This window comes from Choloepus didactylus, chromosome 6, assembly GCF_015220235.1.
Source record: "Choloepus didactylus isolate mChoDid1 chromosome 6, mChoDid1.pri, whole genome shotgun sequence".
NCBI classification, from domain to species: domain Eukaryota; kingdom Metazoa; phylum Chordata; class Mammalia; order Pilosa; family Megalonychidae; genus Choloepus; species Choloepus didactylus.
This window is the reverse complement of record NC_051312.1, coordinates 72,458,068-72,475,794: the sequence shown is the minus strand read 5'-3', so window position 1 is coordinate 72,475,794 and position 17,727 is coordinate 72,458,068. Positions and strand designations below refer to the sequence as shown.

Here is a 17,727-nt window from a genome sequence, read left to right as displayed (position 1 = left end):
GAGTCAATTCCCAAGCATAGCATAATCTAACTTCAGCTTGTCTCTTGAGTTTGGTCTATTACTGTTCTGGTACCCATTTATCCAGCCAAACTTGGCTGCTCACCATTGCTTAAAAACAGTTGGTGTGCTGCTTTCTCCCTGCCTTTGTTCATGTCATTTCCTTTTCCTGTCCTTTTGGAATATCTTTCCACATGATCTTCACTGTACTTCAAGGCTCAGCTCAAATACTATCTTTTTTACACAGTGCTAATCTGAGCTAGAGGTGATCTCTTTTCTCTGCCCTAAAACCCTTCATTTGGGGTATTCTTATAGCTTCCTTAAAATTATTAAGTTCTTTGTGATTTGGCCTTTATTTGCTTTTCCAGCAATATATCTAGCCATTCCCCCTTAGAAACCCTAGGATTCGGCCACATAATCTTCATAGAATCACTTCTTGTTCCTCAGACAGGCTGTAGGTTTTTGTGCATATGTCATTTCCCATGTATGACATACGTTCCTCCTAGTATTTTCACTGGGGGGTGGAGGGTGGATGCTACTTTTCCTCCACAAGACCAACTGTATGTGTTGGCAGTATGGGCAGTGGTGCCAGACTGAGGCCGGGTGCTGAAGGCAGAGCTCAAAGGCCTCTTCCTACTCCTGGAGGATGGGTTTGTCAATCACAATTCTACTTAGAGATCAGGAGAAACCGCTTCTTGCAGTGGGTAGTGACTTCTTCCTTATTGTACATAACATGTTGCTCATATCTCTATAAAAAGAAATGCTTTGTTCATATTGTCCTCCTATCCACTTCTCCTAGTACTTTTTCCAAAATATGGCTTCTAAAATGTAGATTTCAGTACAAAGTGTTAACTCCTTAACATGAATTGTAAGGTTCTTCATAATTTGTATTTCACATACCTCGTCACACTCATCTTCCACTGTGCCCCATGCAGTGAATGTATGTAATTTTTCTGTCTGTCCAGCATCAGAACTCTTTTGTTATATTTAGGAAATTCTACAAAGTCTTAGTGGGAGGCAGGATCTCACACCTCAGAAACAAAAGAGTTTGGATACTCATTTTCCCTGTTCCTTGGCAGGGAAATGTATACAAGAATATGACTCAGCCTTAGACAATGGAGCTTTGAATTTACTTTGCGTGACACAGAAGATCAAGGACAGGATCAGTGGTAGCAGTGTACAGTGGTGGTATCCTTGTGTTACATTGGCACTGGCATCTCCACCAAACTTTTCCCATAAGTGATTTTAGCTGAGGTTCTGATTGCCTAGCCTATTTTGATACTTTCCCAGTTTCAGAGTCTAGATTTTCCTTCTGTTAGATCTGTGAGGTTACCCATTGTTCTGCCAATAAATTCCTTTTCTGTTTAAAGGAACCCAAAGTGGTTTCTGTTACTTGCACTTATGAAGAAACTTGAGTCATACACTCTTTAACAACTGGTGTTCCACTCGCATGAAACTTCCACAGTTCTTCCAAAATGACCATGGTTTTCTCCACCTCTGAGCTTTCTCATATGTTGCTTTTATGTGGAATACAGAAGTATACTTCATTGTTTATGTTTGACTCTTTATGGCCCTTTAGGATTCAGCTGTGTTGTCATGTCACTCCTCCTGAAAATCACCCCCAAATCTCAAGAGATGTGGTTAGCCCGAGTGTTCCCACAGAACCTTCTGCTTATCTCTATTATAGTACTTATCACACTATATTCTAATTTTCTTTATATTCCTTGGGGACATGGGCTAGGTTATTTTATTATCTTTACATAGTTCCTGGCGGATGATGATTACTATCTAAATTTTATCTGTTGAATGAGTGAAAAACATGAAGTACAAACTATGTTAAAATTTGTCTGTTTGAATGTCTGTTTTCCCCAGTAAACCATGAGTTTTCTAAGATCAGAGACCAATTTCTCCTTCATCTTATATCCTTAATTTATTGTATAGGACTGGGTTTATAGTAGATGCTGAGAGAATGTTGAATGAATGAATGAATGAATGAGTGATTGGCAGGGCTGTCTTTTTAGAATTTCAATTAAACAGCTTTTACCCAAAGGAAGGTATCTTCTTTGACCACATAGGTAAAGGTATGAGGTAACTGGATGTGCCTCATATTGAGTAATTCTCAGCTCCTTCTATGTGCCAGAAATTGGTAGTCTATTTGGGAGGATGACATATACACATTAGCAAATAACTAGACAACAAGCCAGTGTTTTATGTGCTAAGTGAGTAATATGGACAGATGCTCTTTCAATATCAGACTAAATATAACATTATTAATTGAGCCACTGAAAGTGTGAGACCTAGAGCGAATATTTAAGAAATGGTCACTGGTTAATTAGGTTGATTAAAATGGAAGCCTGTATTTGGCTTTGTTTTCCTGTTTTGCTTGGCTTATATACTGCATATTTTGGACTGGTTCATTGTAGTTTTTCCTCATTCCTTTTTAGGTCCAAGACAACTTTGACAAGATTGAATTCAATAGGATGTGTTGGACCCTCTGTGTGAAAAAAAACCTCACAAAGAGTCCCCTGCTTATTACTGAAGAAGATGCATTTAAAGTATGGGTTATTTTCAACTTTTTATCTGAGGACAAATATCCACTAATTATTGTGCCAGAAGAGGTAAGGTGTGGGTTGGTAAGTTTTTTAATGGCCGTCTTAGCATATAATAGACAAGTATTTGTATTAATTCAGTATAGATATGGAAGGAGATCCTGGACTAGTGTTTTTAGGATCAGAGGCAAAACGCCTTAAATCCAGAAAAGTCCCAAAATTAGTGATTTGGAAGCATGTAATACATCCTGGAGATTTGCAGACAGGGTAGAGCTCTTTGTCTCTTAATTGCTATAATTATAGAGGAATCCATCCTCATGTTCAGAGAGTCTTTATTTAGTACAAGTCACAACATAATATTCTGTCTACTTGCATATTGGCAAAACCATAACAATGGGTGAGTGATGTTATATGGGAAAACACATATGATCGAGAATGTTGTTCTCAAGGCTGTTTTTTTAATGTGAGTAAACACAATTCTTGTTTCAAAGTTGAGGATGATGACTTTTTTCTTTCTTTCTTTTTTTTTTTATTAAATTCAGTTTTATTGAAATACATTCACACACCATACAGTCATCCATGGTATACAATCCACTGTCCACAGTATGATAACATAGTTATGTGTTCATCACCACAATCTATCTCTGAACATTTTCCTTACATCAGAAAGAACCAGAACAAGAATAAAAAATAAAATTGAAAAAAGAACACCCAAATCATCCCCCCCCATCCCATCCCATTTGTCCTTTAGTTTTTATCCCCATTTTTCTACTCATCCATACACTAGATAAAGGGGATGTGATCCACAAGGTCTTCACAATCACACTGTCACCCCTTGTAATCTACATTATTATATAATTGTCTTCAGAAGTCCAGACTGCTGGGTTGGAGTTTGGTAGTTTCAGGTATTTAGTTCTAGCTATTCCAATACATTAAAACCTAAGAGGTGTTATCTATATAGTGCATAAGAATGTCCACCAGAGTGACCTCTCGACTCCATTTGAAATCTCTCAGCCACTGAAACTATTTCGTCTCATTTTGCATTCCCCTGTTGGTCAAGAAGCTACTCAGTCCCACGATGCCGGGTCCAGATTCATCCCCGGGAGTCATATTCTGCATTGCCAGGGAGATTTAACTTTACTTTTCAAAGTAAATGAAAAAGGACATTTGCTTGTTTTGTAGTGTTATTTTCTCTGAGATTTCCAAAGGGAAAAAAATAGGTGTAAGGTTTTCTGTGCTATCTTACTGCCTTAAGAAATTGTTTGCAGTAAGGCACCAAAGGGAATACTGAAGTGAAAAAGATTACTTCCTGCCTTCAAGGAATTTATAATCTGTTCGAGGAGAAAAGTAAGTCAAGTGTAACTCAAAAGCAATATGAAATACTTATTATAAGAGAGATGCAATGCCATATGAATACAGAGAGGGGAAAGATTTATTCCAGCTTGGGGGAGGTAGGTAAGGGATTTGGCAACAGAGAGGCAGTATAAACTAGCAGTTAAGAGCTGAGTCTTAAACTTTTGCAATAAAGGGCCAGATAATAAATATTTGAGGCCATATAGTCTCTGTCAGAATACTCAACTTTGCTGTTGTAGTGTGAAAGCAGCCACAGACAATATAGGTCTGTGTTTCAATCAAACTTTTATTTATGAATGTTGAAATTTGAATTTCATACAATTTTAATGGGTAATGAAATATTATTCTTTCGATTTTTTTCAACCATTTAAAAATATAAAAACTATTCTTAGATCACAGAAAAAGGCAGTGGGCCATAATTGGCTGGTGGGCTAGAATTGTCTTATGAGCAGTAATTTGCTGATTCTGGTTAATAGTGTTGGCTCTGGAGTTAGAGTTCCTGGATTTGAATTCTGACTCCAGCACTGTTGGGTAGCTGTGTGGACAGTTTATTTAAAATATTTGTGCTGTAGTTTCTTCAGCTGTAAAACAGGGCTAATGCTAGGATCTACCTCATAGTGTTGTTGTGAAGATTAAATGAGAAGAGGGCCTGTTCCTTAGTAAGTGCTCATTAAGTGTTAGCTATTATATTTATGGAGGAAATAGCACTTACCTGGGCCTTAAAGGATAGGAAGGATTTTGACTAAAGGAAAAGGTAGAGGAGAATTATGCCTGGAGGAAACAGTGGGAAAGGTTATAGGAAAGCAAAGGGCATGTTCTGAAAAGAGTGTCATCCAGCTTTACTGGATTACCTTTCAAGATACTTAGTTGGAAATAACCAAACTGGTTGATTTAAACCAAAGAGGAATTTTTAAAAAGGATGTTGGATAACTCACAGAATCACCAACTGGCTGAAAAACCAGGTGTGGAGGCTATGCATCCTGAAACAATACTGGTTATTCCATTGAGGAACCATGAGGAAAATGTTGCCACTGCCACTGAGGGTGGGTATTGCACTTGTTTTGTGGAACACTTCTAGCCCCAGACACTGTGTTGCCCAGGAACTCACATCTTCCTGCAACTATTCTTTTTTTTTTTTTTTTTTTTTTTCATATTTATGTATCTTCATTTTATTTATGCTATTTGTTCAAGACAAATAAGATGATCTAGGCATTTGAGGTCCAAGATTATTGGCAATAAGATTTTGTACACCAAACAAAATGGTTCCCTTTGCATTTTATTTTTCAAACTTCCATTCAATTTTATACTTTTAATTTTGAAATAATTTCAAATTTACAGGATAGTTACAAAGATAATAGAAACCCCATACAGAGACTCCAACATACATCTATCCCTCAGATCGCCAGATCCACCATCTTTAATATTTTTCTACATTTGCCCTTTTATTGTACCTATTCATCAGTCTAACAATCCATCTATCTATATGTCAGTCTATCTGCCTGTCAGTCCATTTTCTGAACATTTGATTGCAGGTTGTACACATCATGCTACTTCAACACTTAATACTGCCATGTACATTTCCTAAGAATAAGAATATTCACTTATGTATCCACTTTAAGTGTAGTAATCAAGTTCAAGTAAGTTAGCATTGACAGTACGCTAACAGTGTATATTCCTATTTTTTCATATGTCCCAATAATGTCCTTTTTTTTATCTTCGTTTTATTGAGATATATTCACATACCATGCAGTCATACAAAACAAATCGTACTTTTGATTGTTTACAGTACCATACATAGTTGTACATTCATCACCTAAATCAATCCCTGACACCTTCATTAGCACACACACAAAAATAACAAGAATAATAATTAGAGTGAAAAAGAGCAATTGAAGTAAAAAAGAACACTGGGTACCTTTGTCTGTTTGTTTCCTTCCCCTATTTTTCTTTTTTTTTTTTTTTGTTTCTTTTGGGGGAGAGGTTACATTTTATTTCAGGGAGACAATGATTTTGCTAGAGGGAAGGACTCATTCTACCTTGGCTTTTTTTTTTCTTTTAATGTTTTGCTTTTGCATCTTTACCCTTGGACTCGAGTGCCTGACCCTCCAAGTCTGCTAAGTCCTTCAGTGACTTTTTATCACACTACATACGGCATTTTTTTGTAGTACAAAGTCAACAGGTAGGTCTCTTTTTTTTTTTTCTTCCTTTTAGTTAACCTGTAACATTTATTGAATAATAACATACACAGATTATCACTTAAATGCTCAACATATACCCAAATTAATTCATCACCCCCTTCTACCTCTCCAAACATACTCTTTCTCATCTCAGGGAATGACATCACTACTCTCCTAGTGACCTAGTCAGAATCCTAGAGGTCATCTTCACATTTCCCGGTGCTTTCTCACCCCTACACTTTTGTAGTGGGGTACTTGGCACTGTTCAAGCCTCCTAATAAGTGAACCAACTTGTAAATGAAGACCTTGTGGATTTTTTTGGTTGCTTTCTAATTTTACCTCTTTCTAAATAAGTCATATATTCCGTTGAAATTATATATTCTCATACAAATTTCTTATCCATTTTTTTCTACATGTTAACCAAAATTAAATCTCAAGATTAAAACTAATGCACCTTTGACTTTAAAAACAAAAAAAGCATTGCTTTTCTTGTTAGGCTTTCCCCCTTTAGTTTTAGGATAATCCTTTATGTACCATTTCTTCACCTTTTTACGCTCTCTCATTAAACAAAAGACAGTAGTTTTCAAAGTCCCAACAATGGGAATTCATTCTTTGTGCCATTAGGAGGAGCTCTAAACCACATTGTTAACTTCCTTGCTCTCATTTTTAAACTCAGCCTTGAAACATTGCAGGACACTAGGGTATTTGTTAAGCCCTATCACTTTTTTTTTTTTTTTTAATCATCATTTTATTGAGATATATTCACATACCACGCAGTCATACAAAACAAATCGTACTTTCGATTGTTTACAGTACCATTACATAGTTGTACCATTATATAGTTGTACATTCATCACCCAAATCAATCCCTGACACCTTCATTAGCACACACACAAAAATAACAAGAACAATAATCAAAGTGAAAAAGAGCAATTGAAGTAAAAAAGAACACTGGGTACCTTTGTCTGTTTGTTTCCTTCCCCTATTTTTCTACACATCTGTCCATAAACTAGACAAAGTGGAGTGTGGTCCTTATGGCTTTCCCAATCCCATTGTCACCCCTCATAAGCTACATTTTTATACAACTGTCTTTGAGATTCATGGGTTCTGGGTTGTAGTTTGATAGTTTCAGGTATCTACCACCAGCTACCCCAATTCTTTGGAACCTAAAAAGGGTTGTCTAAAGTGTGCATAAGAGTGCCCACCAGAGTGACCTCTCGGCTCCTTTTGGAATCTTTCTGCCACTGAAGCTTATTTCATTTCCTTTCACATCCCCCTTTTGGTCAAGAAGATGTTCTCCGTCCCACGATGCCAGGTCTACATTCCTCCCCGGGAGTCATATTCCACGTTGCCAGGGAGATTCACTCCCCTGGGTGTCTGATCCCACGTAGAGGGGAGGGCAGTGATTTCACCTTTCAGGTTGGCTTAGCCAGAGAGAGAGGGCCACATCTGAGCAACAAAGAGGCATTCGGGAGGAGGCTCTTAGGCACAACCATAGGGAGGCCTAGCCTCTCCTTTTCCTGCAACTATTCTTGCCACCAAGGAGTGTTCTCCATGGTGCCCATCTCCCAGTTCACAGTCAGGGGATGATGCATCTAATTGGTATGGTCCAGGTCAGGCACTTTGCCCTAGCTAAAGGAAGCTTGGAAAGGGAATATTTGCAACTTCAGCTTCTACATTAGGACATTCTTCTACATTCCCCAGACATAAGAAGGGGTTGGATACTAGCCAGTCAAAAAGAATGATGTATGTCTATTCTAACTGGAATTTGATATTTGCAAAGAGTGGTGGTAGATGAGGCTGGAAAGAGAGTTTGCTTTTTTTTTTTTTTAGGCAGTTTTATTAACACATCATACAGTCCATCCAAAGTGTACAATCAGTGGATCTCTGAATAATCACGGAGTTGTGCATTCATCACCACAATCAATTTGAGAACATTTTCATTGCTCCAAAAAAGAAAAATCTCATACCTCTTATACCCCCCCCCCATTATTGACACTTAGCATTGATATGGTACCTTTGCTACAACCAATGAAAGAATATTACAATATTATTGATATCTATAGTCCATAGTTTCCATTAGTTGAACTTTTTCCCATATACTACCCTATTATTAATACATTGTAATAGTGATGTATGTTTGTTCTAGTTCATGGAAGAACATTCTTATATTTGTACTATTAACCACATTCATCATCCACAACAGAGTTTACTATTTATCCTCTAGCTTTTGTTCTAGTGACATACATGACCCTAAACTAGCTTTTGTTCTAGTGACATACATGACCCTAAACTTCCCCCTTTCAACCACAATCACACCCATAATTCATCACTGTTAATTAAACTCATGGTAATTTGCTACCATCACCTCTATCCATTTCCAAACATTTATAATCACCTTATTAAAAATTCTGCACAAATTAAGCATCAGCTCCCCATTCTCTACCCTCATTCTGTCTCCTGGTAACCTATACACTAGATTTTAATTCCATGAGTTTGCTCATTATAATTAGTTCATAGTAGTAAGACCACACAATATTTGTCCTTTTGTGCATGTCTGACTTATTTCCCTCAATATAATGTCCTCAAGTTTCATCCATGTTGTCACATACATCAGGATTTCATTCCTTCTTACAGCTGAATAATATTCCATCATATGTATCTACCACATTTTGTTTATCCATTCATCAGTTGATGGGCACTTGGGTTGCTTCCATCTTTTGGCAATTGTGAATAATACTGCTATGAATATCAGTGTGCAAATGTCTGTTCGCGTTCTTGCTTTCAGTTCTTCTGAGTATATACCTAATAGCGGGATTGCCAGATCATACGGCAATTCTGTACTTGGATGGAAACAGTTTTGACTTTATACTATTTACAGTGGGGAGCTGTGAGCCACTAATGATTTTCAAGCAAGACAGTGGTGGGTGGATAGATGAAATATGGAGAGATGGGAGATGGGAAGTTGAGAAGGTATGTGCTGAAGTACAATAGTATCAGTAAGAATGGAAAAGAAGGCCAGATGGGAGGAACATAGAGCTCAAAGGACCAAGCGCATAGAGCCTGGCTGGAAGTTTAGACAAGTTTTAGATGTGGGCAACTGGGAAGTAATACAGTATGGTCTTTGAAATCAGACTGTTCTGTTTGAATTCTTATTCTTCCACTTAGCTGTGTGACCTGGGACAAATTACTTAATTTCTCTGTTTGGGTTTCCTTAGCTGTAAAATGGCGATAAAACTATTTTTTTCATTGGGCTCTTGTGAAGATTAGAGAAGTTGATGTCTGTGAAGTAAATGTAGTGCCTGGCCCCATGATAAGTGCTCACTATTTGGTGTGTGTATGTGTTGTGTGTGTGTATGAATGAATTAATGACAGTATGATAAAGAAATTGGGGATATGATATTTGATGATGGGTTTGGTATATTTGGCCATTGTAGGTGAAAACATCCTTGTGGAGTTGCCCTATAGTCAACTAGAAGTGCACATCTAGAGCTTGTGAGGGGCCAGGGCTGGAGCCAGAGATGGGGAAGCCACAGGTGTAGGTTAGAGTAAGGAGAACTAGTGGGACAAATGAGGGCCGAGACTAGAACCTTCGAGACTATTTTGGCAGCAGGAGAAGGAAATACATTTGGTAAAGGAAGTTGGATTAAACAGTTTGTGAAGTAGGAGGGGAACCAGGAGAGTGTTCAGTCATGGGCACCAAAAAAAGAAAAAATTCTGGGAAACAGAAAAGTAGTTACTGGCATTAGATGCTGCTAGTATATTAGAGGGTAGTGAAGGAGAAGTTACCTTTGGATTTAACAATTGTGTGGTCATTCGTAATCAAGAAGAAGGCAATTTCACTGTAGTGGTGGGAACAGTTTCTTAGTGGTTAACAATAGTGATGTAATTGTGCATGTTTGTTATAGGGAAAATGAAAAAACATGCTGTGGAATTTTTGGCCAAGACATTTTTTAGTTTAGTGGAGAGACATATAGAAGGAAATGGAATGTGTCCGTAGGTGTTGAAAAGATATACCAGTGGTATTTTTTTAAACCTAGAAGCTGCTTGGAAGAATTAGGTAAAATAAAATCTCCAGTATTGTGTTTTTTTTTTTTTTTTTTTTTTTTTTACTTTAAAAATAAGTTTATTATAACTAATGAATATAAAATCTGACATGTTTTCAAACCTTTTTTCAAAAAAAGTAAAACCCTCCCTTGTTCCCCCTCCCCACAAGACATAGCATAAGAATTTGGACAGAGAAACAATGCAAACTAAACACTGGATATCATTCATCTCTTGGTAGGTCCTAAAAGGTTCAAACACATGGTATTCTAAGTAAAGGTCCATTAAAATTAAGAAATCAACAAACCACTTGATACTTCGTAGTTTAACTTGCTTTCTACTGTCATTGTGATGCTTATTTAAAAATGATGAAGGTATTTTAGAACAGGTAACATAAGACAGCATACAACAGATATTCAAAGTGCATGGATCTATGAAACCACATACATTCAAGTAAAGAATACTGGGTGTGGAATCAAACACTGACTTCAAAAAATTAACCCAAGGAAATCTATGTACATTTTAGCCTTTGGCGTCTGGTCTAACGTGTTCCTTCTTTATACAGATATCATTTTATTCAACCTATTTACCAGATTACAATTATCTTAACACATTTTTCATCTGACACAGATTGTCCACAGCCAATTCATTATGAGGTAGTTGGGCTGTTTAATGACATTCTACTGAAATTCTCATGACACATGGGAACCATACATTAAACATGTCATGAAATTGGCTCATTAGCCTAAGAACCAACAGAATGACTTCTAGACCACTCTTCTTGTCATCACTGACTCCAAAAAACCTATAAATAGACACACACACAGTCTGCATGGACGAGATCAGCTCTGTAAACAGTACCAACCATCCCAGGGTGGCTTCTGTTTTATAAAGTTCAGAGAGGAAATAGTAAACACACTTTAAAATATATGAAAAATTTCAAACAAACAGGATTTCTTTCTTTGTCCTCACATAGGCTGGCTGAAAACATTTATTCACTCTGAAAGAAAAGTGGTTAATAAGGGCAACCAAAGAATTTTGACAACCTTTGCATTGCAGAATAGCAGTATGTTTTTTCTCTCTTAATTAAGGGCTATATGAAAACAGTGGAGGAGAAAGATCAATGCATGCGTCAATGACACCAGAGTGGTGCTGTCAATGATCATTTAAATCATGCCCGAGAGGGCCTTAATGCAGCAGTGCAGTGAGAAATCGTGCAAAGGGCAACTGTACACAGGGCTGTGAGATGAGACAGGGTAGGAATGGGGACTGTATACAGGGAAGGTCTACTGAACAGTAGGCTTATGGAATTGTTGAAAGATCCCTAATGACCTTGCAATAGAAGCAATCTGAAAATACTGTTAAATAGCTAAGTGAATTTTTTTAATATATCTTTATTGTGAAACCCCTGAGTAAGCAACTTAGATTACAAAGGAACATTCAGAAGCAGAACATGTTTTTCTAAAGAAGCATTCTCTGTACATTTCACAGCGATGCAGACTGACTGTATACACTGAAGTTTGTGTACAGACTACACAAGATCACAAAGGGAACCGATGTCAAGCCTTCTAGGCCCAAACACATTACATTAACTCAGTGAATAGAACAAAGGCTTAAAATAGATTTTACTTACTTATAAATTCTAAATCTAAAAATTCAGTTTACCTTAAAAAAAGAAATGAAACATAAGGGTGAGGAAGTTAAATAGTTTTAAAATCTATGACTAAAATCAGAAGCAAGTGATTTTAATCAATGATTCAGAAACGCACCATTATGTAACTAACTTCTTGTAGGTCATGATAATTAAGTAGGAAAAAGCATAAAGAATAGTTTTCCTCCATATAGCTTCCAAAATGCTCCATACCATCTTATTTTGCTCCTGATCCTCTGGCTCTCTCCATTGCCTTATCTAATATTTCTTCATATATGATCTTCACAGTCAAACTAGGTTTCCTTAGTAAGAAATCTCTTACTTCAGCTCTTTTCCTCCCTTCCAATTTAATGAGGAAAAGTATACTTTATCTATTAGTCCCTACCACATTTTTCTTAATTGAAAACACTATTGTGAAAGTATAAACTTGAAAGCATTAACTTTTTGGACATATACGCTACATGCAATTAATAATCAAAAAAAGAAGACTGCAAATTTCCCCAGTAGTACTTATTTAATAATAGACCACCTTTCTTAGATGCTTACACATCATGACGTTCACTTGCCTTTCAACTACAAATGGGAAGGGTTCTCTAAGAAGCTCCTGCAGTCTGCCATGGGAGTGAACAGAATCACCAGGAATTGAGCACCTAACCCTGAGCCAACTCTGTTCCAGATGCTCTCCACAAGAGCTAGGAGATGCTGCTGAGGAATCGGACAGACAGCTGAGAAGGGGGTAAATCTGGTGCTCTGACGGGGCACTGCTGGCAATTTTCAGTAGCAGAGGAGAAAGAAGCAATGAGCCTGGACTATGGAACTAAGATATCCCTTGTTGTGGAATATGAGATTTGGGGAAGCTTTATGTTCAAAAAGACATGCAAATAATATTGGCAAGGTGCCTCAAACCACTACTTACACACCCTAATGAAAACTGCCCTTCGATGTCAATTCCCTGGGAACCTACATGCTTGACATTCTGAGAGTCCCTCTCCTGGAACTCCCTTCAGAACTGTATCAGGAGCTGATGAGAAAATCATGTCTACTTGATAGTCGCAAGTTGGTTTCATCCCCAAAAGATATCTCTCCAATTTAACATTTCTAATCTGGATTAGCTATAATGAATCAAATTTTGTTTTCAAAGGACAAAAGTCATGCCATCCTTGAAAGGGTTTTGTTTGATTCAACAAATACATATTGATTCCTATTCTGTGTACAGCCTTTGCTTCCACTGTGGAGAGAAGTGCAAGCACGAGGAAATGCTGGATGTGAAAGCATTTTGTAAGGTACCATCCAAATGTTACTGACTAGCTTCTACTAATACCTAGAAGACAGATTACCTTTTTCTTCAGGTTCTCTTTAAAGGCTACTCTAGAAAAGGAATCATAAAAATGTTCTAAGCTATGAACATAAAGTGATTACTTTGTCAACAAACATACTAGAGTCTTCTCATCTCCCCTCACTGTCAGGGTGACAGAAAGCTTAGGTGTCTCAGAAATCTTTAAGTATCTTTTCTCAGTGACCCTTCGTTAGAAAGTAACTGCAAATTAGCACAAAGTACTACCTTAATTAAAATGGAAAATCAACTAACATAGAACTAGGAGGTCAATTTGACTTTATAATTTGGTATTAGGTTCAATTTCTAATTATTTTTATTCAAGGGCTAAGAGCTTTACACATCTTCAGTAAACTTCATAAACTCTAGTGAAGAAAATACCTACCAAAAACACTACCTCCTGGAAAAGGGTGATGAGAAAATGTAACTTATTCAAGTTATTCAAATTATGCTACAAGTTCTCAATTATCCCAGAAAATATTAAGCCCCTCTTCCTCATAAAATTGAGCCATGCACATCTAAGCAGTACTTACATAAAATGTAAAATGCTGAGCAGTTCTTTTTGTGTATTCCGAGCCTCAGCAGCAAATCTGAGGTATTTTCAGAGTCCCCACCTCCTCTTCAAGAGTTTACCTGAGGTGACAGGCAGAACCAACCACTGCCTAGAACTGCCATGCTTCAGAATACTTAAACTCGTCCACTATCATCCCCTCTGAATGGCACGCTGTCTAAAGCATCTTCATTCAAAGTATGCACAAAGACTGCATACTTTTTCTTTTTTCCCTTTAGGATCTATGTTAAGGGCAGGAAGTCTAAATTACCCCCTCACCCCCCACCCCATTCCCACAGGTCAGAGGAGATCCACACTAATTCCTCACGGAAGGGTGGTGGTGGGGATAGTGCACACATCTTGGCAGCTGCTTACAGCAAATGCTAAAATACAAAATAATCATCATCATTTAAGCAACCTTTTTCTCCCAAGTCTAAAACATTTGAAGTGCTTTTCTAAGTTTAAGCAATTTCCAGAAGTCCTTATGTGGGCGGAGTACCTGCTTCAGTAATTTGCACTAAATAAAAGCCCACTAATAAAGATAGACAAAAAGCAAAATACCAGCAGCCTTCCCTATACTAACCTCTCTGCCCCAGGGATCTGCAGCAGGAACAGCATCTGGAGCTATTCAGGTGGCATTCACCTGCGCCCGTCAAAGGAACTCACCACCTTCCACCCTGGGGAACTACCTCATGCTGGAATTTCCCTGTCTGGTGCTAGAAGAAAGCAGCCTCTGTGGGGAAGGTACCTGGGGCTTCTCTCCTAAGCACACTCTTGACAGCTTGGCCTACTGAGAGACTAGGGCCACGGTTTTGGCATCACATTTTTCAAGGTTGTTTTATGAAATATATAAAATACTCAAGTTCCATCTTTAAACTCTGACACTGCCCCAAAGCTTTTGAGATTGGTAAGCAGCTGCATTTGGCTTACTCTGCACCCTGGTTTTGTGATTAAACCCGATTTATCAGAGGACACACTCAGAACCAAGGTGTTCTGGTTGCTGATGCTGGTTCAATTAAAAATGCTGCTGAGTAAACTTGTGCTACTTCCCATTTGCTTTCTTTTATTTAAATGATAGCCTCTTCCTCTTTGGAAAAAAAAGGATACATCACTTAATTCATGCAGAAGACTGGGGACTATGTAAACTAGAATTTAATCTAGTGGTTCTTCAACCCTGTGTGCATAAAAATCACCTAGGAAATTTATTAAAATGCAGATTCCTGAGTTTTACCCCTAAGACTCTGGTTCTTTAGGTCAGGGTAAGGCCTGGGAATTGGCTTTTTCAACAAGCACTCCATGTGATTTTTGATGCACAGCTGGTCTATAGACCACACCGAGAAAAAACATATGCATTTTAAAAAAAATAACTGGCTTTCCTGAATTTGCTTCCACTTTGAAATCTTTGGAGACCTCTGCTTAAGTCCTGCCTCCTCTATTTAGAGATTCTGTGACTGAGCAAATCACTCAACCTCCAAACCGGACTTCTGAAATGGGAAAATAATCCCTTTGAAGGTCACAGTTGTGCTGTGATGTCCACAGGAGATAATGCAGGGGAAAACATGCTAGTAAAGGGTGGGCACTATATATGTGTCATCTCAGATGATTTGTCCCACCCCTCCCGTACTTTCCCCCAGCTTGATGCTGTGGCGCCCACTCATCTCTTGGGGGCCAGCCTCCCCGCCTGTGAAAAGGGTGGCACTCCTTGTCAATGTCCCATCCAGTCCCCACATGCAACTTCACTTCAGGCTTGTCTCACAAACAAAACCATGGAGGAGAGGATTCACTAAAAAAGGTCTAAGATTCACAAACTCTATATTTCAACAGCTTTGACAAAGGGGCTTAAACTCTCTCCAAGTTTTCAGTTTACTTCTAAGTTGGCTCAAACACTGGCTATAAATTATAATCCTTGATAGAGAATATGCTCATTTCCAGCCTGAGTTTTGGAGGCAAATTGCAAATAAAAAATAGAAACAAAATAAAACATAATACCAACAAATTCATTTGTCAAATCTGCTCTTATAACTTGCTGTTCAGTCTATAAATAGCAGAACAGAGCTTAGCTATATGATTTTGTTTCCAATAGGCCCTTTGAACTGAAATATATAGCACCTTGATTTTTAAACACACAAAACACATATGCTTTTTAAAAAATTATATACAAAAGCACTGGGTTTTGGCTCTTCCTCTCCATCCCCCTAAGTAGGGTGTTGGAGAGGGTTGAAGCTGTTGCTGGAAATTAAGTAGGGCAACAAAACACTTTAGCAAACTTTATTCCCTGAAATTAGGAGGAGGCGCTATCCCGCAGATGTCACACAACTTCATCAGACTCCAGTCCGTGGACCTCGTATAAAGTGTCCAGTATCGCCAACTGCTTTTCCATGGCAGGGAGGTAAAGGCTGAGGTCTCTCTGCATCCCAATACTGAAAGCTTCTTTCTGGTGGTCGCCTTCCTTTATTGTTAATGCAGCCACAAAATCTTCATAGGATGGAGCAGCCCTCAGAGCTAATCAGGGCTGTCTGGATATCCTTTTCTCCATTTTTCACTTCTGTTAAAAATTCCTTCAAAAATTTCAGACCTCTCTTCAGCCACAAGAGGGCTTCTGTAGCTGAGTTCCTAACCTGGGCTACATCTGCCTCCACTTCATGCAGCACTATCTTCTGAAGGGTGGTAAACTCTTCCTTGTTGGTTATATATTTCTGATTTACTTTCTTAATATTCCCAACCAGATCCATTTTAACAGGAGCAAACACTGTAGGGCCAAGTTTGTCTAATACTGGAACCACAGCATAACATGATGCCAAGAATGCTTCTGTTGGAATGCCACTGTCTTCCAGAAGTTCAATGTCACTAAAGCTGGTGTTCATAGTACTAAAGAAAGTTGGGATAACTTCTTTGCCTTCTTCCCAGTGGGATTCTGGAGAGCTACTTGAGGAGTTCAATTCAGGCTGTGCCAAGTTGCTGTCATGATTTTCCAGGTTTCCTTCTCCATCTTCCTTCATTATTTCTCCTTGGACTGTTATATTATCATTTAAGTTTTCTTCACTTGATATGCTGTAGTCTCTCTCTGAAGATTTCAAAAATAAGGGGCTCTTGTTTTTTGTTAGGATTTCTTCAACATCACTTATCTCAATATTCAAAGATCCATTTTCACAACTGCTCAACTCTATTTGCCTTTCCAATGAATTATGAATCGGTACAACAGGATGTTTCATCTTGTTGGATTTGAGCATGGCCAGCTGCGGAGATCCCGGGGGAGTGTGATAGAGCAGCTCAGATGTGAAGGCTGCATTTGCAATCTGCATGCATTCGTCCAAGGTCTTCAGAAAAGTATTGCAGGTTGATTTCAGGAGAGTTCCCACATCAATTCCCTCCTCAGAGATGGACGCACCAGTTGTGGTAACTTCTTTTGCTTTATCTACTTGCTGAACAAGAAGGTCACAGTAGAATCTTAGTTCTGACATTTTGGTTTTCAGGTTTTCAGTGTTTTCAGCAAACTCTTGAATTTCACAGACTGCCATTTGGATACTCCCTTTGCAACCTTTCCAGGCATCTTCAGGAGAATCATAATAGGATAATATCCCCCCACAGAGAAGGAACCATCGAGGCTGCCAACCGCTCAGATAGTTGGTCCACTTGTAAAGCACCCCCTCCATGGCGCCCGCGGCCCCTTCGCCCCCGCCGCGCCGGGGCCGCTTGCCTAGGCCCGCCGGCACCCCTCACTGACCCAGGCCCCAGGAGGCGACGAGCACCGGCAGCAGGGCCATCGCCCGGCGCTGCCGAGACGCCCACTCCCGGCGCCCGGGCCCGCCGCGGGGACGCCCGGCCGGCCTCACATCTTCGGCCCGGGGGCGGGGTCACTGCGACGGCCTCGGCACGTGAGGGCGCAGCCGGCTGCTGGGCCAGCCGGCGGGGCAAGCACGCCCTCCACAAGGAGGTCAGGCACCAGCTTGGCCTCGAGGAGCGACTGAAGCCTCCAAAATGAGGTAACCGAGGCAGCCGATCGCGGGCAGTAACACCGCCGCGGTACCTGAGCGGTTCCCTTGCCGGGGCCAGCCAGTATTGTGTTTTAAGAC

General features: G+C 39.1%; 2 protein-coding genes across 2 annotated transcripts in view; one reads left to right on the top strand and one right to left on the bottom strand.

The window, feature by feature from the left end:
- The window catches only part of SWAP70 (switching B cell complex subunit SWAP70), a 114,317-nt gene that overhangs the window by 61,592 nt on the left and 34,998 nt on the right, over positions 1-17,727 (top strand). Inside the window, exon 3 of the mRNA XM_037839999.1 lies at positions 2,442-2,615. Coding sequence (XP_037695927.1) covers positions 2,442-2,615 — 174 coding nt within the window. The remainder of the gene's footprint in view (positions 1-2,441; positions 2,616-17,727) is intronic.
- LOC119537512 (pleckstrin homology domain-containing family A member 8-like) lies at positions 15,909-17,505 on the bottom strand. Its single transcript, XM_037840000.1, is given in 2 exon segments — positions 15,909-16,161; positions 16,163-17,505. Coding segments are annotated over 2 exon segments (1,344 nt in total). The 5' UTR covers positions 17,308-17,505; the 3' UTR covers positions 15,909-15,962.